Below are 27,500 nucleotides of genomic sequence, written 5' to 3' on the forward strand. Positions count from 1 at the left end.
CACACACACACACACACACACACACACACACACACAAACGCCTGTAAGTGAAGTATGGATGTGCACACGCGTACACACTGACTCAGGAGAAAAAACTGGCAAGCTGCACAGTGTGTCTTTCCAGGAAGGAGATGTTTTTGCAGTGCTGACATGATTCAAATGTCTGCGAGCTCTCACATTTTATTATGGGAGACAAAAGACATGTCGCACAGATGCCGCGTCCCCCCCGCTACTGAGGTCCGGACATGACAACCGCCGAGACATGTTTCACTTAACCGTGTCCTTATCTGTATGCTGAACATGTGACAAATGCCACGCGTGTTGTTGTTCACATAGCAGGGTGATTTGGTAGTGTGAGTGGGAAGAATGGTCCATTCCCCCCCACCCCAGATTTAAACCAGCAACCAAAAGGAGAAACATAAAGTATTTCATAAGGTTTATCATTTAGGGTCCTCTGCAGACAATCAATGAAGCCCAGTGTTTTGTGTACCAAAGACTGAAAAACACAGACCAACCAAAGCTGGTTAGCTATTTTTTTAAGATCTTTTATACCCTGTCACCTGCTGTCTGTAGCCAATCAGGAAGGATCTCTTGGTGCCACTTTAACCCGGGTGGCATCAGTCTCCCCTCATGGAGCCAACTGTTATAGTCGAATACACTTTGACAAAAGATATTAATCAAATGTAAAACATATTGTTGGCAAAGTAGAGAAATAAGTAAATATTCCCTTCTTTGGAACTGACGAACATTACAGAAGGAAACGTACCCACAGAGACACACTCCTCCTTCTTAAAGGGTCAGGCATGTCAGGGAATTAAAGTCCCCCGACAGAAAACCAGAGTGAGCAGAAAGACTGAACACAAGAAGCATTTCTCAAACATCACAAGTTCACGGCTCATATCAAAGTTGAACAGAGGAGCGGGAGGAATGTGCAGCTTCCTCTCAGCATAAATACCACTCAAGGGTGTAATATATATGTATATGTATATATATATATATATATATATATATATATATATATATACAATGTCTAGCTAGTTTGTAACAGCTACCATTTAGCCACCAAAAGCTACTAGTCCATGTGAGGCTGTAGAAGCAAAACCCTTAAGTGTATTGAATTGAGTAAGATTGCATTTTATGGCTTGTGAATTCAACTTTCCCTTTGTACGAGGATTGTACTGTCAAAAGTTATGTATTCGCGCTCTAAAGCCTACACTTTTTGGAAACAAACGGGTTGTTATTTTTCTCCAACAGAAAGCAGCTGACATTACATGTTTACACATTTGCAAGCACATACCAACACACACACAAGCTCTCCTACACCACAGAGGTAAGAGAAGCTGGAGGATTTGCTGAATTCTTGCACCCCACTGACCTTCCTGACACTGAAGTATGGCAGAAACTCACATTGAGTTTACCAATGTGGCGAAGCAGCCAGATGTGTGCCCTTTTAGTAAGCAGGTTATATTGTGTTTCTTCCAGCTACCTTCTCAAGCTGGGTGCCGATCCTGAGCTGGAGAACGACTGCGGGGAGAAACCATCTGACCTCATTGACCTGGACAACAAGGAGCTGCTGGAGCTCTTTGGGCCAGCTATCAATGACTGAGAACATGTTGCTTTTAAAGCCACAAACCCGTCTGAAACCTAGTGTCCAGTCAATCGGCTGTTCTGCAGGGATGGACAGAAAATGCCACGTCAGATCAGCAACCTGATTTTGTGAGCTGGCTAAGCTTTGGAGGTCAAAGACTGGATGTCTGGAGGAAAGAGGGCTGCTGGAGCCGGTCGGCTGCGTCCTGACTGGAGTGAACTTTTGCTGATAGGGGCTTCCCCCTGAACTCCGGCAGTGCAGATTTACTGTGTCCTGTAAGAGGTTCTGATCTTTTTGTACCGCAATGAAGGGAATGAATCATTAGACTTTTTATATTGGGATGTTGCTTGAATTGCGGCTTCTGAAACTGTTTTACTGTCGGCTCATTTGCACCTCTCTGAAAGCTAAGATTAGCTTGTGATGACTGCCTTTGCTGACAATTAGTTTTTTTATTCTTGCCTTCTGATCACTTTTAACTTTATTCATTAAGTTGTTTGTACAGTATGACTTTTCATACTTTTTAAAATAAAGATCAATTTCAGTTAATCTGCCATTTGATTTTGGTCCCATCACTGTGTGAGAGCAAAACTGGTCAAAGCACTGCAATGAACATCTCAATAAGCATAACTCTTACCATATATTGATATTGTGGAATATATCATCTTAAAGATGGAATATTTCACAACATTTAGGATGGCTTTATCATGACTGACTAAAAGCAAGCAAAAAGGTCTCTAAAACAAATCGTTGGAACAAGATGCATACCATTGTCATATTCATGCTTTTAAACGGGTCCAGCTGTAACGTTACAAGACAGACACGAAATGAGGGACTTTAAAATCTATCTTAAGAATGGAGCTAAAGGGTATGTGAAATGGGTCCCTCTTGATGTCAAACCTACAGAGAAACAACCCTTTCAGATCGTCTCACTTTATTCAACCTTATCGACCTCGCTTTCAGCAGCCAACAGTGTTTTTAGCTTGAAAACTCTGATAAACCACTGCCTGCCAAACAGCACAGTGACTAACTGATGAACATCGTGGAGCATTTGGCAGCTAAAAATCCATTTGTTTTTTCAGTTGGAGACCAAAACAGAGCTGCGAGTGAATATTGGACTTCCATTCATCAGGTGGCCAGAAACTACTACAAATGAATGTTTATGTTGCTCTGCGTCTGCCTGATGGCTAAATAAATAGATAACCGTTTGCTATCAGTGTTGTGTTTTCAGCTTGCTCCACTGACCCCAAGTGGCCCAAAAAAATGTAACTATTTAATCTTTAAAGATACAAAGGTTAGTCTGAATGGATACATATAACTAAATATGTTTTATATAACTATATAAATTATCCAATTCCATTTCAAAGGAACTCTTACATAAACTAGTTATAAAAGCATCTTGACGCCAATTACTGGAAACACAAAACAATCTGGTTAATCTCATCAAGAGGGATTAAAGTCTGAATCAGTCAGCAGCACACTGACATTCAGGCTGCTTCAAAAGCGCTGCCAGAGGCCTCTCTGGGGCAATCAACCATACTGATGAAACACTGTCGCTACGGGTACCGTGCAAAGCAAGAGGCATACAGTGTGAAGTAGGTTTTATTCTATTTAAATCACATACAACAGGTTCCAAATGTCCTTTGAATTACATCAGATGAGGAATAAAAAAAGTTATGTACAGCTGATATAAAAATGAAATCCAAGAACAGGCCTCTGTGAGGTTCTCTGTCTCTCTCTGAGTCTCTGCAGCCGCCACAAGTTCATTCTTTGAACTTCCACTCCTGTCGGCACATGGGGCACTGCTGCTGGACCTGCTGCGAGTTCAGCCACTTCAAGATGCAATGCATGTGGAAACAGTGGGAGCACTGACCCCAGACCAGCGGGCAGTCATCCCCCGGCACTTTACCTGCGAAATAAGTTTAATATTACAACTCAGTTTCAATGGTGAGAAAAGAATCCTAACCATCAACACTCATAATTTAATATACTGCATATTGTGCCTTCGTTACAGCATCATTAGTTTTACCGTTACAGCTCAATAAATTAGCTGTAATGACAAAAAAAACTATTGGATGGATTGAAATTTGCATCACCTGTTATTACTACACAACTTTACATGATCTTTATGTTCTGCCGTGCTTTTCCAACCAACTGTAACTAATTATGCTAAGATATTGATTGACTTTCTAAAATACATTGTAAACCATGGAAAAGCCTCACGCATGCATATATAACGGACTGCTGGAGTTGCCGTTGCAGGAAGTTCTGGACATCTCAAGAAGCAGCAGCCCGGAACCGGTACTCTAATGCCAGACACGTAACGTAATGCACAACATCACGTTAGCTTGGCTACTCACAGTCTGGGCAGCAGCCATTGAAAGGCATCCTGCAGATCCCACAGTTTTCATCATTAGCCACCCATAACCAAGAGGCCACTCCGTTCCACTGTCGGATCTTTACCTTCATCCTGCGTGTCTGACAACAGCAGAAACACTCAATGACACACTCCCATAAGAACCACAGCAGCTAACGTTAGCATGTGAGCTAAAGCTAACAGATGACTTGTGTAGCTAGCTGTGCTAGATATTAGCCAACTTACTAGTCAGCGTCCAACGTCTCCTTCAGATATCCATTATTAAATTCAAATTAAGTTATAATGTTTCTTTGCAATCTAGATATCATGGTATGCCCAGTTTGATGCTAGTGAGCAACATGCAGCTGGTACTGTAGGAACTCGGGGAGAATTTCTTCTTCGTCTGTTGAAATTCCAGCCGGCTGTATGCTTGGACGCGACACGCTGCCCTCCACAGTCATCTTCTTTTCTTCTTTTGTTTTTAATGGCGGTTGGCAAACAACTTTTAGGTGCATTACCGCCACCCACTAATCTGGAGTGTGGACTAAGGATTGTAATTATCTAATACGAAAACCAAACAAACAAACAAAAAATAAAACAAAATAAAACAAAACAAATATAAATCTCAGATTCTATTCACTAGTCTTGTTGCCTCCAAAAACTCCAAAAGAGGCTTCCAACACTCTTCACCAAAGCTTTTCTTTAATACATCAGTTATATTCTCCTCTCCCAACTCTCTTAGACCACTTTTTAATATTTCTCTCTCTGCCTCGTACCTCTGACATGACACTAACACATGGTCCACAGTTTCCTCTTCATCACAAAATCCACACAGTCGACAATTATGTTTTCCAATAATACAGAGGGAACTATTAAGACCAGTATGTCCATTCCTTAATCTTGTCATTACCCTCTACTCTTTTCTATTTCGTCCACTAGGCCCTGCACTCCCAACCAATGGTTTATTTTTAAACAGATATCTTCCTTTGTTCCCTTTATTCCATTCTGTCTGCCATATCTTTTTGATTTGTCCCTTAATCACCACTTTAGCTTCTGACTTACTTATATTTACTTTAACAATATTTCTCCCACTCTTCAAAGCCTTTTTTGCTGCTTTATCCGCCATCTCGTTGCCATCGACTCCAACATGGGCAGGAACCCACACAAATTTAACCACTATCCGCATTTGATGGATTATGTATAGTGCTTGTAATATTTCAAACAGTAAATCCTCTCTGCATCTGGAGTGGCTAAATTTCAGACTCATCAGTACTGCACATGAATCTGATGCAATCACTACTCTCTCTGGCCTGATGTCCTCTACCCACTGCAATGCAATAACTATGGCCATCATCTCACATGCAAACACCGACAAGTCATCACTCAGTCTCTTCCCACACTCATACTGGAAATCTGGTATTACTGCTGCTGCTGCTGTTCTACCATTATTGGGGTCTTTTGATCATCTGTATAAATTTGTATATAATTGTGATAATTCCTCCTGATGTATGACTTGAATATCCCAGTTTACCCCACATTCATCTCTCATTACTTCAAGGAGGCCAAGATCAACTTCAGGCTGTGGCAGTAACCAAGGAGGAATAGCTGGCAGAACCACAGCTGGAGAATAACTCCTATCCAATATACCCAATTCCCTAGCCTTCTCCTTAGCAACCCAACCAAAGCTCTTTGTCAGCGTTTTTGCATGTTCCCAGCATGGCTCAATTGCCCTTACTGTTGGATGGTTGTTGTGTCCTTGTAAACTAGCCCAATAGGTCATCATTATCTGTACTCTTCTCAGCTCCAATGGCATCTCCCCCATTTCTACCTGCAATGCCCCACTACGTATTCTTAATGCTTGTGCTTGTATTACATCTAATTTTCTCAATAATGTTTTAGACGCCGACCTATAAGCCACACAGCCATAGTCTATTACTGATCTTATCAACCCCATATATATAGCTTTCAAAGCAGCCCTGTCAGCTCCCCACTCTGTTCCCACCAAGCATCTCATTACATTCAACACCTTTTTACATTTATTAACCATTTTATCAATATGGACATTCCATGTGAGCCTAGCATCAAACCACATCTCTAAAAATTTGTACGAATCCGTCCTTTTCAGTTCCTTACCATATAAATACAATTTGACCTCTGTTCCAATGTTCTTTCTTGTAAAGAAAAGGGTATTTGTTTTTTCCACTGAAAATTTAAATCCCCATTCCAATGCCCACTGTTCCACTCTTTTGATTGTTTCCTGCATCTGTTTCACAACATATTCCACATACCTCTTTTCCACAGAACCCCATCATCTGCAAATAAAGATCTTCCTATATTTTGTCCAACATTTTCATATACATCATCAATCATTATTGAGAACAATAACGGACTAATCACACTTCCTTGTGGTGTTCCATTTTCCACCAACTGGCTGGCCGACAAACACCTTCCCACTCTCACTTCTATTGAACGACCGAACAAAAAATGTCTAACCCATCTGAACATTTTACCCGATACTCCCAATTTTCTAATTTTGATTAATAATCCCTCTTTCCACAGTAAATCATATGCTTTCTCCACATCAAAAAACACTGCTACCACTACCTCCTTATTCACTTGTGCCTTCCTCACCTCTGCTTCTAGACATGCTATTGGATCCATTGTTCCCCTTCCTTTTCTAAATCCACTTTGATACTTTGACCTAATATTCCTTGTTTGCAAATAGTATGTTAGTCTTTCTGTGATCATTCGCTCCATAATTTTACACACCCTCCACAGTCAATTTAGGTAGAGCGCAAATAAATGAGATAACAATGACGCTATGCAACTCCACACGTGTTTACGTGTCCATGAGTGTGCATTTTTATGTCTGTCCACGGCTAATCTTGCATTCTGGGTGCCTAGTAGTTCTTCAGTTTACTTTGCGAGGGACTGTTTTATCAGCAACTAAATTTCCTTGAACACATGAGTATTATCTGACAAAAAAAACTGTAAGACGCTCTCTGGAGATAATTTAGAAACGTTGAAAACTGCTTTGGCTGCCATGGAATTTTTTCATGGAATAGTTTCTTCTGCTCAGAATATTTGCCTTCCTCTCTGTCAATTATCATTTTTTATTCACAAAACAACTATATATGATGTTGGGAAAATATATATATTTCTTAGGATAACACATAATGTGATACAATTCAGTTCAGCTCAATTAAATTAAATTAATCAGATTGATAGAGTACATTCAAAAAGTCTATCAAATTCAGTACCTAAATCTGTCACACCCATTAGTACATCTATCAAAGGCAACTGCATTACTTACAAATCCAAAATGAAATAAATGTGATATTAAAGTTATATATTTTTTAAATAATAAGAAATTAAAGAGATTTTCTTTTTGCACTCAAGATCTTAAGTCGCTCCTCACAACATTGTAAAGTGAGTGGCAGTGTGGCAGAGCTTGGAGAAGCACAAGGCAATCCTTTGTTTGTGCACTTCTCATATGAAAATATTAAAAATGTGAATCTCTAAAGTTCTGATGATGAATGTACTAATAAGCAGTGAACTCAGATCTCTGTGCTACATCATCTTACCTGGACGAGTTGAGGAATGCAGCCATTAAGGCAGGAAAAAAAAAACCTTGATGACAGCACGGGTGTCATGTCTCACAGAAATACATCAGTGGTAAAACTAATGTTCCATGGATTATAAGTCTGAAACACTTATGATATAGTTTAAAGGAAAACACATGATTTTCACAGTTTTATCTCTCCATTAGGGGGAGACAATTTTATTGCAGAACAGATCTTGTGGCTCACTCTCCTGTGTCTGATACACAGATACAGTCTAATTCAGCGTCGGAAATACACGAGGGCAAAGGGCAAAACTGCCCCTAAGAAATATCATTTTGCCCCTGATATCACTAGGAGAGGGGCAAAAAATGCCCCCGAACTTTCTAAACGAATAAAAAAATGGAGCGCTTCTTAATCAGACCTGTGACTGCGAGACTGTGGTCAACTCAGCAGATACTTAAATTTTAGTGCACCTATATCCTGAAATTCACGGTAAACTCATTCAAACGGCGCAGATCGGGAGAGAGCGAAGGACTTTGAAAGTTAATGGAAAGATTAACGTGAGACAACATCCGGTTTCTTCAGACGAACATCCGGTTTTCAGAATAAGATGCCAACAAAGTATACATATTGCATAATGGAAATTAGATTAAATTAATTATATTCACATTAAGTATAAAACATGCTACCTGCATCTCGTGAGTTAAAGGTAAAATACACCTAAATTGTGCGTAAAGTGTCTTTATTCTTTGATTTGAGGGTTGCTGGAAATGAATAATACCTGACTGACAGTCAATTAGGATTTACTAAGTAAAAACTCTGAACTGAATTTGTACCTTCAAATGGCACATTTTTTTAATTTTTAAGGTGCTATAAAAATGTTTTTCTCAAAAATTCCACACAATGACTGATGCATATGTTCAGGACAAAAATGGCTAATAGCACAATATTTGAGGTGCTACAAAAATATTTTTTCTCAATAATTCCATACAATGACTGAAGTATATGTAATCAAGGCATCGTTGACTTAATAATTGTTAATAGTTGTTTAAAACATTTAATAATAACAATAAATAACCACAAAGAAATAAGAATAAATTGAAAATGATTGTCTGATTTACGTTTGTTTTTTGTCAAAATAATCTAAGAAAACACTTTGAATCTGTAGACTACTGCCTAATAGTATTATTATTGCCATTTGATGACAATTGCTCATATACTGTAAGCCTAAATAAGTATATTTATTATTTTGAACAAAGGTTAAATGTTATTTCACAAGTTTCAAAAAGTGCCCCCAATTTTTTGAAAATGCCCCTGGATTTCAGTCAGTGGGGGCAAAAGTTGCCCCCAAAAAAATATGTAAATGTCCTACCCTGGTCTAATTAGCCATCCATCCATCCATCCATTTTCCACCGCTTATCCGGGGTCGGGTCGCGGTAGCAGCAGGTCAAGCAGGCCGACCCAGACCTCCCTCTCACCGGCAACATGTTCCAGCTCATTCTGGGGGATCCCGAGGCGTTCCCAGGCCAGCTGGGAGATGTAATCTCTCCAGCGTGTTCTGGGTCTTCCCCGGGGTCTCTTCCCAGTTGGACGTGCCTGGAAAACCTCCAGTGGGAGGCGTCCAGGAGGCATCCTAATTAGATGCCCGAACCACCTCAGCTGACTCCTTTCGACGCGAAGGAGTAGCGGCTCTACTCCAAGCTCCCTCCTGATGACCGAGCTCATTACCCTATCTCTAAGGCTGAGCCCGGCCACCCTACGGAGGAAACTCATTTCGGCCGCTTGTAGCCGCGACCTTGTCCTTTCGGTCATGACCCAGAGTTCGTGACCATAGGTGAGGGTAGGAACGTAGACCGAGTGGTAAATTGAGAGCTTTGCCTTCCGGCTCAGCTCCCTCTTCACCAAGACGGTCCGGTGCAGCGCCTGCTTTACTGCTGCAGCTGCACCGATCCGTCTGTCGATCTCCCGCTCCATCTTACCCTCACTCGTGAACAAGACCCCGAGATACTTGAACTCCTTCGCTTGAGGTAGGCACTCCGTCCCCACCTGGAGGGAGCAATCCACCGGTTTCCGGCAGAGAACCATGGCCTCAGATTTGGAGGTGCTAACTCTCATCCCCGCCGCTTCACACTCGGCTGCAAACCGCCCCAGTGAATGCTGGAGGTCATGATCCGAGGAGGCTAACAGGACCACATCATCTGCAAATAGCAGAGAAGCGATCCCGAGACCCCCGAGACTGACGTTCTCCGCCCCCAGGCTGCGCCCTGAGTAGTGTGATACCCCGGTAATTCGAGCACACTCTCCGGTCCCCCTTTTTGAAGATGGGAACCACCACCCCGGTCTGCCATTCCATGGGCACTGATCCCGACCCCCATGCGACATTGAAGAGGCGTGTCATCCAGGACAGCCCAACCATGTCCAGCGCCTTCAGCATCTCAGGGCCGATCTCATCCACCCCCGGCACCTTGCCACCAAGGAGCTTTTTGACTACCTCAGCGACCTCTGCCAGGGATATGAGTGAGCCTCCTCCTGGGTCCTCAGGCGCTGCCTCCTCTGCAGAGGACATGTTGGTCGGGTTTAGGAGTTCCTCAAAGTGCTCTTTCCACCGCCCGACGATGTCCTCTGTCCGGGTTAGCAGTTCCCCCCCCCCTGCTGAGAACAGCCTGGGGTAAGCCCTGCTTTCCCTTCCTGAGCCGTCGGATGGTTTGCCAGAACCTCCTTGAGGCCAACTGAAAGTCCTTCTCCATGGCCTCCCCGAACTCCTCCCATGCCCGAGTTTTAGCATTCGCGACCACCGCAGCTGCAGCCCTTCTGGCCTGCCGGTACCTGTCAGCTGCTTCAGGAGACCCCTGGGCCAACCAGGCCTTGAAGGTCTCCTTCTTCAGCTTGACGGCTTCCCTCACCTCCGGTGTCCACCACCGGGTTCTCGGGTTGCCGCCACGACAGGCACCGATGACCTTCCGGCCACAGCTCCTAGCGGCCGCGTCCACAATAGAGGCTTTGAACATGGTCCACTCGGATTCCGTGTCCCCAACCTCCCTCGGGATGTGTGAGAAGTTCTTCCGGAGGTGGGAGTTAAAGACCTCCCGGACAGGGTCCTCCGCCAGACGTTCCCAGTTCACCCTCACTACACGTTTGGGTTTGCCGGGTCTTTCCGACCGGTTCCCCTGCCATCTGATCCAACTCACCACCAGGTGGTGATCAGTTGACAGCTCTGCTCCTCTCTTCACCCGAGTGTCCAAGACATACGGCCGCAGATCAAATGATACGATTACAAAGTCGATCATTGATCTCCGGCCTAAGGTGTTCTGGTACCAGGTACACTTATGAGCCACCTTATGTTCGAACATAGTGTTCGTTATGGCCAAACCATGGCAAGCACAGAAGTCCAATAACGAAACACCATTCGGGTTCAGATCGGGCAACCCTCCTCCGTGAATCGCCACCTTATCGTGGTGGAGGAGTTTGAGTGGCTCAGTGATCCTGGGAGCTATGTTGTCCGGGGCATTAGCCCCTGGTAGGGTCTCCCAAGGCAAACAGGTTTCAGGGGAGAGCCCAGACTAAGAGCGGTTCAAAACAACCCCTATGATAGTTAGCCCACGGACTACAGCCACCTCGCCCGGACCAGGGAAACCGGGGCACCCTCCCGGAGCCAGACCCAGGAGGGGAGCTCGTAGGCGAGCGTCTGGTGGCCGGGCCTTTGCCCATGGGGCCCGGTCGGGCTCAGCCTGAATAAACACCATGGAGCAGCCACCCCGGGCGGGAGGCCCGGGCATGCCGATCGCCGGCGGCATAGACTAGCTCTAGGGACGTGGAACGTCACCTCGCTAGCGGGGAAAGAGCCGGAGCTGGTGCAGGAGGTGGAGCGATACCAGCTAGAAATAGTTGGACTCACCTCCACACACAGCGTTGGCTCTGGAACCAAGCTCCTGGAGAGGGGTTGGACTTTGTCCTTTTCCGGAGTTGCCCAGGGTGAGAGGCGCCGGGCGGGAGTGGGGATACTCACGAGCCCCCGGCTGAGCGCCGCTGTGTTGGAGTTCTCCCCGGAGAGCGAGAGGGTCGCCTCCATGCGCCTACGGGTTGCGGGGAGCAAGGCTCTGACTGTGGTTTGTGCTTATGCACCAAGCAGCAGTTCAGAGTATCCGGCCTTCTTGGAGTCGGTGGGAGGGGTCCTGGAAAGGGCGCCGCCTACCGACTCCATAGTTGTCCTGGGGGACTTCAACGCTCACGTGGGCGATGACGGAGAAACCTGGCGGGGGGTGATTGGGAGGAACGGCTTGTCTAATTAGCCAGCAGGTGAAAACACCTGTGTGGGTTTAGTAGCTGCACTGTGGCTCTTTGTGACCACAAACAAACTCACTACTACTTTGTATAATAATAGCCCGCTCACAGCAGACACTGTGACTTGTCAAACACAGGTGTAATGAACAATATTGATAAGAGGATTACACTTAGTTGTTCATCAGCTCTAATATTGCAGCCTACATGCAGGTTTATTAATAACATCTGAACTTTTCCCTCTGACACGTCAAAATGTCTGCGATGAGAAAAGTTTAATAATAGGCTAAAACGTGGCTCTTGAATGAACAGATTTACATCAAACAGGTCATAATAATATATATAATTCATAACATGTTACATTTGTTGCCTTGTTTACTGATATATAATACATACAAAGTCTGTATTGAATTTGTACAGTGCATATCCTTATATGCTTAAAATACATTTAGGCTGTTGATCATTTTTAAAATAGATACAATTCTAAACATCAAGTGGTGTGCATTGCTGTCAGACACAGTGTTATTATTGCTACTACTACCTGATGGCACTAAAGACAAACATTTTCAAATCCTACACGTCATGCAGTACATGATACGTGACCTCTGGTTAAAGAATAATCCCATAAAATCATTAATAATGAAATTACCAAAAACACAACCAGTCATTTAACTGCCTGAAAATTACATTGACACAAAAATTAAGCAGGAAAAGAACAATATCCTATTCTGCCAAACCCTGTTACATGAAAAGAGTCACATACACCACTACCCCATTTTATCTGCATGGTCTGATAGGTATACATATTGGCATATATTCTGAGCAATTATTTAGGTACTCCTCTCACACACATTTTATGAATCTGATAAATCTTCATTGATTCAATCAAAAACTTAGATGTATCCAAGAAACCGATGAACAAAGTGAAATTGCAACAATGGTTACTGGCAACAATAAGTAAATATGTACATTATGTTTTTGTGTCTTGGTTGCTTTTAAAACCAAATTCATTATCACTTGTAGAAATAAATAATTCTAACCTGTCTATCAGAACTCTCTCATTCACCTTAGAAAGGACACTAGCCAGAGCTGCTCCATTCATCACTACTACGAATGCCATCTGTTTTATCTTTTATAACCAAGAGCACTGAGTTCATACAGTCAGGCAGAAAACGGTCAACTAAAAAGTAAGAAACTATTTGTGATGAGGTTAAATTTTCATGCCTGCACCTTGTGTCTTATGTCTGTGGATACACACAATCGATGACCAGTCCTCATAATTAATGTTGAGCAATAAACGTTTTACATTGAGTATCGAGGTTGCTCTTTAAAGAAACTGTAATTTGCATGCAGCCTATACATACTTTTAATGTCTTCAATTCTCTGTGTTTTTTGTGCTTATATTTTAATCCTCATGTCGAACAATAAAAATCTTGAACTGAACATTTTGTAACAGAATCAGTTGTAGGCCTACATGTTTTATAATGGCTGGTACACAGTTACTAGTTTTGGCGGGTGCTCGTTTGCTCTCTGAATACATAAGTATAGATATATATTTGTATTTATATTGTACATAGTCGTTAAATGTTTGTGCATACATCTGTTTGTAAATTCTGTGTATGTATGTGGAGAGCAACGATAAACCGGAGTCAAATTCCTTGTATGCGTACGCATACAACGCCAATAAAACTGATTCTGATTCTGATCTTTTAGTTTTTATCTGCTCCTTCTTACAAATGATAAGTGATTTGTCTTCGGGTAAAATATCATATTTATTAATTAGGACCGCAAACCAAGAACTAACGACAAACAACTAACGATGTTCTCGATTGAGAAAAACATATTCACTAAACAATCAAAATGCTTTATTTACAAGTTCACAGATTCACACGATATGTATGCAGATCCTTGTTGCAAATTGTCAATAAAGTTGTTTTTTTTAAGAGGAAAGGGCGGGGCATATGGTACATCGTAACTTCCGCTAGCTTTAACACCGCGCCACTGGAGAAAGCAGCCGATAAACAACCCGCGTCTCGACACCGAAAGTTCTTTGTTCGTCTCCGGCATTAGCTTAACGCGTAGCCACCATGATGTCTGATAAGATGAGCATGTCTCTGGACGACATTATCAAGCTCAACAAGAAAGGAGGCAGCGGCCGCGGAGGACGATCGTCTGGCGGGCAGGGTGGAAGTTCAGGTCGGGCCGGTGGATCGTCAAGGCCGGTGCGGAATCGAGAGAATAACTTCAACCGCGAGAGGAACAACAGATCCACACCGTACACCCGGGTATGAGCGAGACGCAGTTAAAACGGAGCGAAAAACTGAAATGAAATTCGCGCGTTGTTTCGTGGTGTTTTTTGTCGAGAATTTTGGATAGTTAGCATTTTAGGTTGAGTGGATAAGCTAAATATCCTCAATTACTAGTTACCTGAAATACCCCGCATGGATTATGTTACATCATGTGTCTGAATTTAGGTTTTGCCGGAGCTCTTAACTTCAGCTTTGTTCGGAAACTATCGGTTGATAAATTCATCGTCAATAAGTCCTCATGTGTGGATGGAGCTTTGCGCAACATGGCTGCTTTGTGTCTGAGGCTGTGCCTTTAAAAGTTGGCCTTTGAATTGTCATGTGAGGAGGATCAGTTACTGGTCGCCATTTATTTACCAAAAATGATCCAGCGTTTAAATAAAAATGCATTTCTTACAATTTTCTGATAAATTTGAGTTGGCACGTGTCTATGCTTAATTTAGACAATGTAATTGTGTATCATGATATCTCCTCATGTATCACGATATGACTCTATTAAGACGATCAAGTATCATATTTTCACCAAATCTAGCTTTACCAGAACCTGAAGACATGACAGTTTTGTTTTATTTCTCTTCACAGCCCAGAGAGTTGCCAGACAAATGGCAGCACGACATGTTCGAGGAGCATGCTGGTGGTGGGCACAGAGGACAAAGTGCAGGAGCCGACAGAAGTGTAGAAAATAATGGCAAGCTGCTGGTTTCCAATCTGGACTTTGGTGTCTCCGACTTGGATATCAAGGTAATTTATAAAAACCTGTGGAATCCACTTTGCTAGCATCAACGTGTTGTGAACGAGACTGATGTTCCTACTTTGATCCACAGGAATTGTTTGCGGAGTTTGGGACATTACAGAAAGCATCTGTACACTACAACCGGTCTGGTCGCAGTAAAGGAAATGCAGACGTCCACTTTGAAACCAAGGCAGAAGCACTCAAAGCCATGAAGCACTATAACGGCGTCCCACTTGATGGTGAGGTTACCTTTCTCATTCTACAATAGCATTGTCGTGCTGTGGTTGCTTGTTCAGAAGTGCTCAGGAAAGATGTTCTCTTGTTTCTTTTATTTTTTAGGCCGCCCCATGAAAATCCAGCAAGTGACTTCAGAAGTCGACACTGAGAGTAGACCTTCTACACAAAGGTGAGTCATGTGGAAAGGACGACGCAGTTTAAGTTTGGGAAGATAAGTTATTGGCAATAATGGCGGGAGAACGGTCAAACATTTATGCTTTGCTAACGAGAAGGGTCTGACTCCAGAGCTCTGGGTTACCTCGTCGGTTAGAACCTTCCCAGTCCTGAACTTGTAGAAGGAAGTGACGGACATTTGTGTTAGAGACTATCATCAAGATACGATGTTATGTGTAAACGTGATTTTTCCACCGTGGGTGCTGGTGATGGACATGCCAAAGTCTGGAGCTCTGCAACAGGATGCTATTGTTACTAAATTGCACAGTGTATTTTATGTGTGTGTGCCAGTGATTGAAGGTTATTAGGTTATTTTACTGTAAATATCTGGTTGCATCTGAAAATGTCTGATCTTTTTTTTGCAGTTCAAACGGAGGGTTTGACCGCAGCAGGCTTGGACAGCCCAAGTTTGAAAGGAGTGACAGAGGTGATCGGGGTGACAGAGGTGATCGTGGAGATAGGGGTGATCGAGGTGAAAGGAGACAAGGTGGAGGCTTCAGAGGTCGTGGAAGAGGAGGTGGAAGAGGAGGAAGAGGAGGTGGAAACAGACCCCAACTTTCAGCAGAGGAGCTGGATGCCCAGTTGGATGCTTACAATGCCAAGGTGTGTACTCGGCTTGCATGAAATAATGATTCTATATTTTGACCATACTGTGTATATTTTATTATAATTGTGTTTCTCCTATTTGAGTTTCAGATGGAAACCAGTTAAAGGTGCTCAAAGGATGATGCTTCTGTCCCCTTTTTTGTTTAATTTTTTATTTTTATTTTTTAAATCAATTGGATGTGATTGATCGGACTTTATTACACTTTTTTTTAATTTTTTTTAAACTATTTTATTGTATGGACCATTATATTCTGTTGGTTTTAATATTCTGTATTTTTTTTTTTTAGCCATGCTTCAGTTTTATGTTTTGGGATTTTTCTCCTGGGCCACCGGCTCCTGAGCTTTTTTTCCACATGTATGGACAATTGCTGTAAACCTACATGATTTTTTTCTTAAATCGCATAAACATGATTCAGTGGTTTGACAGACTGTAATGTAATGTTAAACATGTTAATGTAACGCAGTTCTGTCATTTGGTACTGTATACATGACATATTTCAAAGGGTTTTGTACATAAATAATTATATGGAATTCTTTCTGGTGTTTGGTTATTTGGAGATTTCTCCTCCTGAGACACAGTTGAGTTGCTCTTCACTGACAGTTTTTGCCTTTTTTTTTTTTTTATTTTTTTTTTTTATAAAAGAAATGAATGAAAACAAGATTTGTGATATTTTACCTATTCTGTATATTTGTTAATACATCAGTCACTGCAACTTTAGCTATTCAGATGTCTTAAGCAGATCAAAATGTCAAATTTTAAAGCAAGACAATTTTGCTGAATGTGGCCACAAGGGACAATTATGGGATAATGCTGAAACAGTGTGGCACAAGTAGCAATCAGTAATGTCAGTTACTGATTGCTGGTAATACCAGGCCAAATGGCTTTAGTAGATTTAATTTTGTGATGGGAGGATTGTTACCGTTCCACTTTTAAAAGTTACTGAGTCTCATTCTCACTTTGTTAAACCAATGTCAGATTATTGTTTAGATTTCTTTATTATGAACAATCTTATGAATCCCTAATGAAGTCAAAGTGACCAAGAATAAAATAAGAAACCTGTACTATAAAAGTATTCGTAGAGTATTAAGTTATACGATTTTGCACTGCCTCACTGTTGTGCAGTGTGTATGAACCTGTTCCAAAAATACCTATGAAAGAAGGATGAATCATTACCTCATCTTGACAGTATTATAAGTCTTCATTGGTGCCATATACTCTCCATATAATATACCATCATATTTGTGTGAAATAACTCACCGTTGGCTGAAAATGTGTCCACAAAATAAAAGAAGTTTATTTTTTTACGTCATAGATAACCAAACTATTATTGCTGACCAGACTGCAGTTATAACCAAATCAATTTATTAATGTATGTCAGACTCTCCTCAGTGAATTAACATTACATTCATGCTCATCTAGCCTATATTATTGGCTAGCACACACCTAAATTATGACGAGAAGTAACCAACACTGCATCTCCCTGTCTGTTTCTTTTACACCTTCACATGGATTGTTTCTACTAAATAAGACTGTTAAATCTCCAAATGAATGTAGGGTGTCTCAACAGTCATATTGCATCAGCTTAAAGTGAAGAACACATTTACAAGTACCATATAGAAAGTCCCAGATTTCTAGAGACATATGACAATAGGAATCATGCTCGAGAGAGCCGGCTAAAGATATAATAAAATATTATCAGTTTGATAGTTGATTGGTTATTGATAACAAAGAAATTAAAATAGAATACCGGCTTGGCACCTATGTGACTTGAGTGACTAATGACGTAAGTGACATTTTATAGGTTGTTAGACCTGTTCCCGGAATAGTGTTGCGTGCGCAGCGCACTGGGCGGCGCCGCCGCCGTTCCCTTGTTCGCCATACTCGCTCAGAAGCGCAGAGTAACGGACGCACCTTAGCGCCACTGTAAAGGCACCTGAAATCACAACTGCATTAAAAAAAAGGTAAGTGAGCATTCGTTTCAAGGGCAGCTAATAACGACGTGTCCAGGGTAATCCTAACTGGAGCCGTTTTAATGTCACTCCTGATGGCAACTTGTTAGGCTAATGTTAGCCACAGTCTCGGGTTAGCTTGGGTGAATTGTTCCTGATTGTTCCAGCCCCAGCTCCTAGCCACTTGTCTCTCTCTCTCCAGTCCCACCCTGTGTATGAGAGGGTCTGCGCTAAGACAAGTTTAGCCACATTAGTGAGTATAAATCCTTTCAATCAATCACGTTAGTTAACTAAAGTGCAGCTGGCAGTGTGCTGTCAACAGCGATATTCTAGCGGGTTTTATGAGATGGCGATAAGAAAAGCGGTGATGGTTAGCTAGCTAACGGTACCACTGACATGACATAAAGGGTACAGTTTATCACTACTGTAGCTGCGTTTAGCCTCTTCATAGCCATCTTGACATTTTAATGTCGTAATGTTATTGATTTCTAATTGCTGTGATTTGCACAAAGAGAAAACATGTATTTTATTTCCATCTCTTCCATATAAGTCTGTATTATTTGACATGCACTCAGTGAATCAGGCCTGCAGGAGACTGGATGCGTCGTGCTGTTGCCCTGCAGTTTGTTCTTGTTTAATACTGAAATGTATATGTATATGTATATATGACATACTGAAGGATGTCTGTGTTCTTTATAAACTTTACTTAAAAGTGTCATTTATTTTATTAACATATGTTTCCAGTGAGATATTTCTATAGTGAATTTGTTGTTGTAAACATAACTGTTGCTGTTCTTTAAACAATATCTAGATATATTTAAAATATAAATTCTAATCCTGTTCTGAATTTATTTCTTTAAAAAATATATTTATTTCTTTAAAAAATATATTTATGTTTTTAAAAGCAATTATTTAGTAATGTAATTGATTTTTGGGAGGCATTAGTAGTTTTCATTATGTGTTATAAGCTGCTTAGAGCTAGTGTTGGGAAATATATCATAATTCCCTCTCTAATATGTATTTTGTATTGCTGTGAAAAACCTCTACTTCAGACAACTATTTATTCAAGTCTCTCGCCAAAACTAAAATTATACAAGATTACATTTGAACACATCATGATAACGTTGTAATTTACCTTCGGCCAATACTAATTTTTACGGTTTGGAGCTTGAACGCACTTTAATGTCGCTGAAGAGATCATTATCTGTTAGCTTAGCAGCACTGTGCTAGAAAGAGAGACCCTGTGCTGTAGGCAGACCCTGGTCTCTGCGGGTACTCGGAGCAGCATGCATGTCAATGAATCAATAATATTCATGTCTGATTAAGTTAGTTCCAAATGTTGCTACGCTCTTAGCCAAGCAGGACTGTGCTGCTAGCCGGTTGCTCACGTTTACCAGCTCTCCTGCGGATATCAATAAAGATCACATTGATTTTTCCCTTACAGACAACCGCATGAGGCATTTCACTAGTTTACTTGCCCCTGGCAAGCGGTTCTGTCCATCCCTGCTTTTGGCATGACCTAAATAGTGCCTGGGCCCGTGAGGGGCCATACCCTCCCCTGGAATGGTTTTGTATCATGTGATGCCTCATTCATTTCTCTCCTAGTGGTGGTGATGTTGTCATTTCAGAGAAATGTGTTAAGATGATATCACTCAGCAGACAGAGTTGGGTCCGCAGCAGCAGGAGTGTAAGGAGAAATGCTGCTGCGGCAGCTGCCTTATCAGCACATTTCTCACTTGCATTATTGTTGTGGTCATCTGTTTGTCCAGTGATTTACAACCTCTTCCCCAAGAGACAAGTGCCCATTCTGAATACTGGAGTAATTATCTGCATTCTGTGTGTTCGACAAAGTCTTTCTCTTCTTATTTTTCTCAACCCTACCTGCTCCCCCCTCCCTCCCCTTGTACCCAACCCGTCTCCAGACATGGCCGATGATGAGGTGACTCCAGAGCAGCTTACAGCCATTGCAGCTGAAAACGAAGAGCCAGAGCTGGTGAACTACAAGCCACCAGCCCAAAAGTCAATGAAAGAGATCCAGGAGTTGGATAAGGATGATGAGAGCCTACGCAAATATAAGCAAGCTCTGCTTGGCCAAGGGAACTCTGAGGCTGGTGTGTGTGTGTGTGTGTGTGTGTGTGTGTGTGTGTGTGTGTGTGTGTGTGTGTGTGTGTGTGTGTGTGTGTGTGTGTGTGTGTGTGTGTGTGTGTGTGTGTGTCATATATACATGAATCCTAGATCTATCTTTCTGTTGAACATCATTTTCGCTCTGCTAATGAGTCAGGAAGGATCCTCTCTCTTCTCCCCCCCCCCCCCCAAACCAGTTAGTTTCAGAAAAGTCAACTTCTAAATAAATGTAAGAAAAAATTCTATGAAATTGCATCCATTTATGGCAAACTGTGACCGAGAGTTTAATAGCACATTGATAAATCAGTATGTTCAGAAGTGAAGAGATAAAGTGTCTTCGGTGGGACTAAGAATAATCTAAATTCTAATTAATGTAGAGGCTGTCCCAACTACAGCTTAGCTGTCCTGTGAAGTGAGACCGCTCACTCAGACAGCTGCATGTTGTAGGACACATCACCAGGCATCATGTGCAGGCCTCTTATTTGGTCTAAGCTGTCCTGTTATGTCACAACAAATACCTCTGCGTTAAATGTTCTATGTGTAACTTGTATTACACATAGAACAGGAATAAAACCTTGGAATCCTATAACAGCTGGTGTGGACTGGTGGACTGTAAAGAACTCTGGTTGGTTCTGTGTAATGATCAGCGGTTAGACCTGCTGGCCACCAGCCCGCTGTGAACCCCGGCGTTGGGGTATACAACGGGTGAATTTGAGTTAGAAGGTCCGTCTCCAGAGCCGATGTCCGCTCTGCTCCCGGCAGAGTAGTCCCAGCAGCGAGGCGTGAGGCAGAGGGGCCGTGGGGGGTCTTAGCTAACTCATTCATTAAACAAATATCAGTCAAAGGTGTTCACAAGGAGCTGTTTAGTATGTACAGTGTCTAAAATGTCACCTCTGGGAAAGTGTTTTTTTTAATTTTTTATTATTGAACCAACCTGTTTCTTTGATCCAACCTCAGATCCTGAAGTTCCAAATGTCCAAGTGACCCGGATGTCTCTGATCTGTGAAACCGCCCCAGACCCCCTGGTGCTGGACCTGCAGGGTGAGTTCCTGTTCCAGAGATCACTTAATTGTTAAATTAAATGTTTGCCTTAAACTATAATCTGAGATTAGTCTCTGAACACATTACACGTTTTAATACTAAATAGTGGCTGAAAACATGTGAAAAGACTATAAATGATATAGTACTGAATTGTTGTCATAGATCGTTTTATCACCATATTTGTGTTAAGGATTTTTTTGGGCAGGCCTGAAATCATGGCTCATTGACGCACTGTAGCCATCCTTAGCATAAACCCTCCCAAAACACCGTACATAACAACAGCAAACATCAGTGGTTAGAGTAACAACTGTGGTGTAACGGACCTCACAGTTCCTCACTTATGTGAACCGCGGATTAATTAAACAGTTAAACGTTAACCATCGCAGTGTGAAATAAAGTTTCACTGATGATCGCTATCCGCCAATATTCAGTCAAATATGTGATCAGGACATTGGCAGTCATGCTTTTCTAGTCGCCGATCTCTGATAATGTCACATTGAAAACAACCAATGCGTGTTTAAATTGACACGAGGAGAGCTAGTAACGGTCTCATATCTATAATAACGGTAGTAGCATCGCTAATGGCCAACGTACGTAGGTTCCGTTAGATTATGATGCGTTCAGACACTTCGGTGAAAAGAAGTACTCAGCGAAGGTAAATCACAACGTCATCATGAGGAGTTCACATGTAATCCTGTAAAATTGAGTTTTGGTGAGAAACTTGAATAAATGCACACAAACTCTGTGCGTGGAGAAGAGAGACGCAACTCTGCAGTTCGCTAACTTGTTTCTCTTCCAATATTAGCCGCTCTGTTTCAACAAACAAATGTGCATGCAGGCTGAAATTCAACCGTGGTGTTGGTTCTGTCGGGAGATGCGGTGACTTAAACCAAGTAAGACTAGAAGAGCTGTGAGTTAGAAAAAGTCTGCTAGCTGCTTGGCTAATTCATAGAAAATGTAAGATTTGATACATTCAGAAGCATCAACAATAGTTGTGCGTTTAAATCATTGACAGGTGAATTGTAATCATAATCTTAATTGTGAGGCCAGTTAAGATTCACACCTCAACTGGTCACTGTAGTTATTATGAAGAAAATATTGATGCCTGTGCATTTTTCCTCTTGTAACAGGAGACCTGGAAGCCTTTAAGAAGCAGGCTTTCGTTCTGAAGGAGGGCGTCGAATACAAAATAAAGATCAGCTTTAAGGTGAGAACTGTGAAATGGAAAAGACATTCAGGCTGTATCACACTACCAACAGCCACATGTCACTATATGTATTAAGTTTATTCATGATATTGATTTAGTATATATCCAGCTATGCTCATAGGACGCATGTGTGGAGCAGGGCTTATTAATAAAAAGCGACACAGTCGTGAGTTATCTTTTGATATCTCAACGAAAGAAACGGGTCAGATGCTAAACGGGTTACTCAGCATTTTTCCTCCATCCTATGAGATTTAAAAAGTTTCAGGGGCACCCTGCCTCAAATCGTTCATTTCTTATCCCTGTTAGCAGAACATACCTGTTGATGTCTTTAACAATGTTTGTGTCTCCGCAGGTGAACAAGGAGATTGTTTCGGGACTGAAGTATGTGCAGCAGACATTCAGGAAAGGAATTAAGAGTGAGTGAACAATTTTTGTTGACCTGTCCCACAAAAACACCAACTCTTCCTCTAAAAAACACTCAGTATTTATAAAGCAATTACCTGTTTGTGTGTATATAAGGATATGATCTCACCATAATGTCCATTCTCATCTGTTAACAGTTGATAAATCCGACTACATGGTGGGGAGCTATGGGCCTCGTCACGCTGAATATGACTTCCTGACCGTGATGGAGGAAGCTCCTACCGGCGTGTTTGCCCGCGGCAACTACGCAATCAAATCCAAGTTTACTGACGACGACAAGCACGACCACCTGACCTGGGAGTGGAACCTCAATATAAAGAAAGACTGGAAGGACTAAAAGAGGCCTTTGTGTTCGGGGGCTAGGGAATCAAAAATCCCCCAGTCCTGTGCGTTCCTCAGCTGCTCCCCGCCATCCCCACCCTGTGTCCACCATTTATGCCTTCTTTGTGTTTACTTTGTTGTACATTTCACGTCTTAGTTACTGCCGCGCTGTCTTAAAAACCCCGCCATCCTCCCCACCTCCGTCAGCATCCGTAGCAGCATCCGTCCACCCAGCACCTCCCCTTTTGCCTGACGTTTTATTTCTTGCACACCAACCTGCCATCCTCACTCACTCTACCCTCCCACTGAGCTGTTTCATGTAGCACCTTATTTCCTCACACCCAGCCCCCCCGTTTTATTTTTATTCTGGATTTTTGCTGCTTGAAGAGATTAACCCCGCCTTCCACCTCTCCAGAATGGTGTCTTCCTCTCTCACTATGAAGTATGTGGAAAAGCAACTGTACAATCAACTTTTGTTTGCCTTTTTTTTAATATAATTGTATCAAAGGTTGTGTAATGTGACTGTATTCATATCACTGTTAATCAGCTGTAGTGTCCATAGCAGGCCCCACCACATCATCCACCACCCCTCCACACAGCTTTTGTTTGTTTGCCGTCTTTTGATAGAATTACCAATACCTGCCTTGTAAAACAATTCATAGAGAGCTGCTGTACAGCGCCTCTCTCCCTTCCCTACATGTATTCACCCACTCCCCTTCAAATGGGGACTGGGGCCAAAGTGAACAAGGAAGTTAAAAAGTAAAAAAAAAAAGCTGCCTTATGTGTCGACTGTCTAAACCTACTGTCTATTGCCTTGCGAGTACAGGCGGTGCTTGCTATCAGGTAGTCTGTATATCAAGGGCTTACTCTCGCTACCAACCAATAACCACCTGTAGCCCTGTTGTAGTGGAGAATGTTTATACATATACTCAGATACAGGCTCTTCAAAATACACTGACCTTGTGATTCAAGGGGACTGAATGTTAAATTGGAGAAATGGTACAAAAACCCAGTGAAAAATCCATATTGTTGGATCTTGGCACTCTTGTTTCTTTTAGCCATGAGGCCTTAGCACAAACTATAATTATGTGAAAAACAAACCTTTGTAATTGAGCATTATTTTTTAGTTGATCCCCTTTGCCTTATTGCACATCATCAAGCCTCCCTCCCCCCCCTCGCTCATTCAGATTGCTTCATAATTTGTAGCCACAGTCAGGACATCCCAGAGAAAGCACAGGAGGAGGCTGAGCCAGGTACCGTCTGCTGCTGGAGACCTCGGCGGTGTCTGGTCCCACCCACAGACCGACACTGGTAGTGAAGAGAGAAAGCTGACCCCCCCCGCCCCCAGTGACCCTCTCAGAAAGAAAGCAGGTCATGTGACACTACCACCGAAACATGCTTAATATTTATTGAGGGTTTTTAAACGCAACTGACCAGAAACATTTCATTGAAATCAACTCGTACTGTACCAGAACTTATGGATGTACATTTTTTTTTTGTTTGTTTCTTCTGATAATGACGACCATGTATTCCTGCTCCATACATTCCTTCACATTGTACAGTTTCTATGAAAACACTGGCATGCTGGTGGGGTTGTATATTCTATCATTTGTGATTGCTCTTCTCAACCAATAAAGATTTTGCTGAACTTGGCCTCCAGCGCTGGTGTTTTGCAAATAAGTAAGAACTTTTACTTATTTTACTGTGTGAATGAAGGGATGTTACACACCAACCAGCTTGAGGAGTACTCTGCTGGTGCAAACAGCTAGATAATGTTGTCTGTGTCTTTAGAGTCTGATCTAAGAAAATGACCACGATGATGTCATCAGGGTTGTCTGAGCTTTGTCTTTAACACTAAACATTTATAACTCAAAGCCTGTGTTACAAGCTGGAAGCGTGTTTGAAGGATGTGGGCATTAATAACAGGGACGATCTAACAAAAGGTGCTGCGTTTCATTATAGTATACAGTCACATTTTTTGTTCTACTATACAATTGATTTTAGGACATTCGCTTTAGGACTTTTTCAACACGCTATACTGAGACTTGTTTTACCTTGTAAAATGCTATCAAGACTGTTTTGAGGACAGACATTTCAGTATGCAACACATTACTTATTGGCCGACATACTCGCCAAAAATATATACATGCAATAAACTAAAATCAGCAAATATATTGTCCGGGCTATAGAGCCAAGCAATATTTCTTATCTACACATTAAGCATTCTTTACATACTGTATACCGCTGTATCAACTTTAAAAAAAAAACATACTACCCTTTGAGGAAAAAAAGTCAGACAAGTTACAGTAATTTGTAAAAGAAAAACCAGAGCCTTAATAAATTTATACCCAGCCTGTATTTTATACATTTGCCAAAGCAAAATAGAAATATTACTAAAAATGTATATTGAAAGGCACAGCATCAAAATACAATTTGACATGCAAGTTTTTTCTTTAAAATTGGAGTAAACATTCAAATGTTGACCCATCTGGCCTGTCTTTTAACTAACAGCCGTCCATCACAGGGTGAATACTTAGCTTAGGGGTCGTTGCTTTCAGAGGCATCCAGTCAAAATGGTGAAGCAAAATTACTACTGACTTACAGTACTAATGGTAGCGGGATAAAGCTATGCATTCTCCTCAAGCTCTTGAAAAGATCTGACATTTGTAACAAACATATTCTGTAAAAATCCCTCTGAACATGAGCTGCACCTGACTTCTATGATAAGCACCCAGAACCGTACTTTATACAACAGAGTCCACAACTACTTCCTTTACATCACTGTCAGAACAGATGGCCCCTATACATAAATATACATATTAAATATACATTCAGAGGAGCAGGGAGAAACAAGCATGCAAATTTGGTCCACTAGTAGTCAGCCAAAACAGAAAGCATCCACCCAAGACTCATCCTGAGAAACAACACTGACCACCTGGAGTTTTCTCCAAAGGACATGCAAAACTGGGGCTGTTTTTGGCACATTTACGGTAAGTCTAGCACTGTGCATGGCTTAAAGTCTCTTGATACAGATTTTATACAAAGTTTCGGAGGAGCAAAGCACATTAAAATATTCCAGTTAAAAAAATACAACAATGAAGACTGAATATAAAAGTGGATGTAAACAGGAATGTCCCGTCAGTCCACAGGCGGTGCAGTTCAGCTTGTTATACAGTAGATCTGCCAAAACATAAAGGCCCAAACACAGGCTAATAACCCTGAAATCTATACGTGTTCCAGTTACTGTAGAACGTGATGTGCAGGTGTTCGATGCTGCCGTCTCCATTCCCGATTTGTGTCTTCTGAGTTTGGCAAAAGAAGAAATCCAGTAATACTATTTATTTCCATGTAGTTTTTTTTGAAGATTTATCTCGAGAGTTTGCTGATGACTCGAATGAGGGCGGCATTCTCATCCTTGAGCCTCTGGTTGTCTGATCTGAGATCCCCCAGAACCTACAGAAACATTGGTGTTTTTAGTTTCAGTACTCCTTCAAATAGTTTAATATATAATAATTTAAACAGTATCACAGCGTTCTGCTCTTTTACGCTCTACTTCATTCAAGAGAAGTCATTCTTATGCTGGAAGAAGTCTTTTTTTACGTTACCACCAGGCGAGGTGGTCCACCTCTGCATTAAAACACTGCAGGAAACCTCGAGTGATCTTACATTAAATATACTGTGAGAACTGGTTTTACAAAATATCCATTATATTTTCTTTGTAGGACTTTTAGCCACAGGAGACTGAAATCTCACCATTCTACACTGCTGACAACCGAACCATATGCTCTTGTTACTGTGCTGGACCTTTGGTGGTGCAAAAACAAATACATGCTTGCTATGATTGACCTCCAGTACAATACTACATCTGTTTCAAACACACAATGTTGGATCATACATGGTGAAAGATTTGGATTTTAAAAAAATGAATACAATTAGTATTGTTTTAATGTGGGATTGTATGACGTACTTATCCAAAGTCAGTGTATTACCTACACTTTGGAGAAATAAATGAGTATTGGTTTGTGGCTTTGAAGATAGCACATATAACGTCTTTATTTCCCCATGAGAAAGGGCTGGCGGCTTGGTAAATCAGTGTTTCTTAACATAGCATACCCTTGAACTGATATTGATTATTTTAGGTGGTTAAACTAAGTTTTGCTGCTGCCTCTGTCCATAGCAATACATTGCTTTGCTTCCGGGCCCACTTTCCTGCCAGGCTGGGTGTATGCCGGCCGCCATCTACTGTAGACTAAGGATAAGTACCTCATACAACCCTCTAAACTTCAAAATGCAGCTAAGCTAATGACAGGGCAACATTCCTATAGGCTACATTTAACATGACGCTAAAAACAATTCAAGCGTTAGCGTTGCAAGTATACATTTGTTAAGGTGCATCAAGTACAAAAGGTGCCCAACATAGATGGGCCACAATATGTCGCAGTGAGGTGATGGGAACACTGATCAGTACCAAGGTCACCAATACTTTTGGCGCCCAGTTTGTCTCATAATTTGCTTTAGAGCAAAAAGGTTTATTTTCCATATAATTTTACAACTCTT

The 27,500-nt window shown here is 41.8% G+C and overlaps 5 protein-coding genes across 7 annotated transcripts in view; 3 read left to right on the plus strand and 2 right to left on the minus strand.

Moving 5' to 3' along the window:
• Positions 1-2,134, plus strand: part of ppp1r27b (protein phosphatase 1, regulatory subunit 27b) — a 7,802-nt gene extending 5,668 nt beyond the window's left edge. The window contains exon 3 of the mRNA XM_031867170.1: positions 1,483-2,134. Within this exon, the coding sequence (XP_031723030.1) occupies positions 1,483-1,606 (124 nt within the window). The 3' untranslated portion in view covers positions 1,607-2,134. The remainder of the gene's footprint in view (positions 1-1,482) is intronic.
• Positions 2,135-3,251: 1,117 nt separating this feature from the next.
• On the minus strand, positions 3,252-4,358 carry anapc11 (APC11 anaphase promoting complex subunit 11 homolog (yeast)). Its single transcript, XM_031867171.1, has 3 exons — positions 4,188-4,358; positions 3,946-4,063; positions 3,252-3,494 (listed from the first exon to the last, which is right to left on the minus strand). The coding sequence occupies exons 2-3, from the start codon at positions 4,052-4,054 to the stop codon at positions 3,349-3,351; spliced, it is 255 nt and encodes an 84-aa protein (XP_031723031.1). The 5' UTR covers positions 4,055-4,063; positions 4,188-4,358; the 3' UTR covers positions 3,252-3,348.
• A 9,406-nt stretch (positions 4,359-13,764) lies between these two features.
• On the plus strand, positions 13,765-16,408 carry LOC116394206 (THO complex subunit 4-like). The gene is made up of 6 exons (XM_031867110.1): positions 13,765-14,067; positions 14,671-14,829; positions 14,913-15,060; positions 15,161-15,227; positions 15,637-15,874; positions 15,968-16,408. Exons 1-6 carry the CDS (start codon positions 13,870-13,872, stop codon positions 15,980-15,982), a joined length of 825 nt encoding a protein of 274 aa, XP_031722970.1. The 5' UTR covers positions 13,765-13,869; the 3' UTR covers positions 15,983-16,408.
• A 1,325-nt stretch (positions 16,409-17,733) lies between these two features.
• LOC116394207 (rho GDP-dissociation inhibitor 1-like) lies at positions 17,734-24,591 on the plus strand. 3 transcript variants are annotated; one of them, XM_031867113.1, is made up of 7 exons: positions 17,735-17,839; positions 18,030-18,080; positions 19,750-19,938; positions 20,909-20,992; positions 22,123-22,199; positions 22,552-22,615; positions 22,760-24,591. In XM_031867113.1, exons 3-7 carry the CDS (start codon positions 19,752-19,754, stop codon positions 22,957-22,959), a joined length of 612 nt encoding a protein of 203 aa, XP_031722973.1. In that variant the 5' UTR covers positions 17,735-17,839; positions 18,030-18,080; positions 19,750-19,751; the 3' UTR covers positions 22,960-24,591. The 3 variants fall into 3 exon arrangements, with proteins under 3 accessions (XP_031722972.1, XP_031722973.1, XP_031722974.1); XM_031867112.1 differs by lacking the exon at positions 18,030-18,080 and having other exon boundaries at positions 17,734-17,839; XM_031867114.1 differs by lacking the exon at positions 17,735-17,839 and having other exon boundaries at positions 17,848-18,080.
• Positions 24,337-27,500, minus strand: part of ppp1r12c (protein phosphatase 1, regulatory subunit 12C) — a 40,213-nt gene continuing 37,049 nt past the window's right edge. The window contains exon 20 of the mRNA XM_031867109.1: positions 24,337-26,396. Coding sequence (XP_031722969.1) covers positions 26,310-26,396 — 87 coding nt within the window. The 3' untranslated portion in view covers positions 24,337-26,309. The remainder of the gene's footprint in view (positions 26,397-27,500) is intronic.

The sequence above is a fragment of the Anarrhichthys ocellatus genome, unplaced genomic scaffold (assembly GCF_004355925.1).
Source record: "Anarrhichthys ocellatus isolate YVR2014 unplaced genomic scaffold, GSC_Weel_1.0 scaffold38, whole genome shotgun sequence".
NCBI lineage: Eukaryota > Metazoa > Chordata > Actinopteri > Perciformes > Anarhichadidae > Anarrhichthys > Anarrhichthys ocellatus.

Excerpts from the sequence above, each read along its gene's own strand:
- anapc11 (XM_031867171.1), bottom strand. The coding sequence starts at position 4,054 with ATGAAGGTAAAGATCCGACAGTGGAACGGAGTGGCCTCTTGGTTATGG. Across the intron at positions 3,495-3,945 it reads CAATGGCTGCTGCCCAGACT|GTAAAGTGCCGGGGGATGAC; the intron begins GTGAGTAGCCAA and ends CTTATTTCGCAG.
- LOC116394206 (XM_031867110.1), top strand. The coding sequence starts at position 13,870 with ATGATGTCTGATAAGATGAGCATGTCTCTGGACGACATTATCAAGCTC. Across the intron at positions 14,068-14,670 it reads GATCCACACCGTACACCCGG|CCCAGAGAGTTGCCAGACAA; the intron begins GTATGAGCGAGA and ends TTCTCTTCACAG. Across the intron at positions 15,228-15,636 it reads AGTAGACCTTCTACACAAAG|TTCAAACGGAGGGTTTGACC; the intron begins GTGAGTCATGTG and ends TTTTTTTTGCAG.
- LOC116394207 (XM_031867112.1), top strand. The coding sequence starts at position 19,752 with ATGGCCGATGATGAGGTGACTCCAGAGCAGCTTACAGCCATTGCAGCT. Across the intron at positions 20,993-22,122 it reads CCTGGTGCTGGACCTGCAGG|GAGACCTGGAAGCCTTTAAG; the intron begins GTGAGTTCCTGT and ends CTCTTGTAACAG. Across the intron at positions 22,616-22,759 it reads ATTCAGGAAAGGAATTAAGA|TTGATAAATCCGACTACATG; the intron begins GTGAGTGAACAA and ends ATCTGTTAACAG.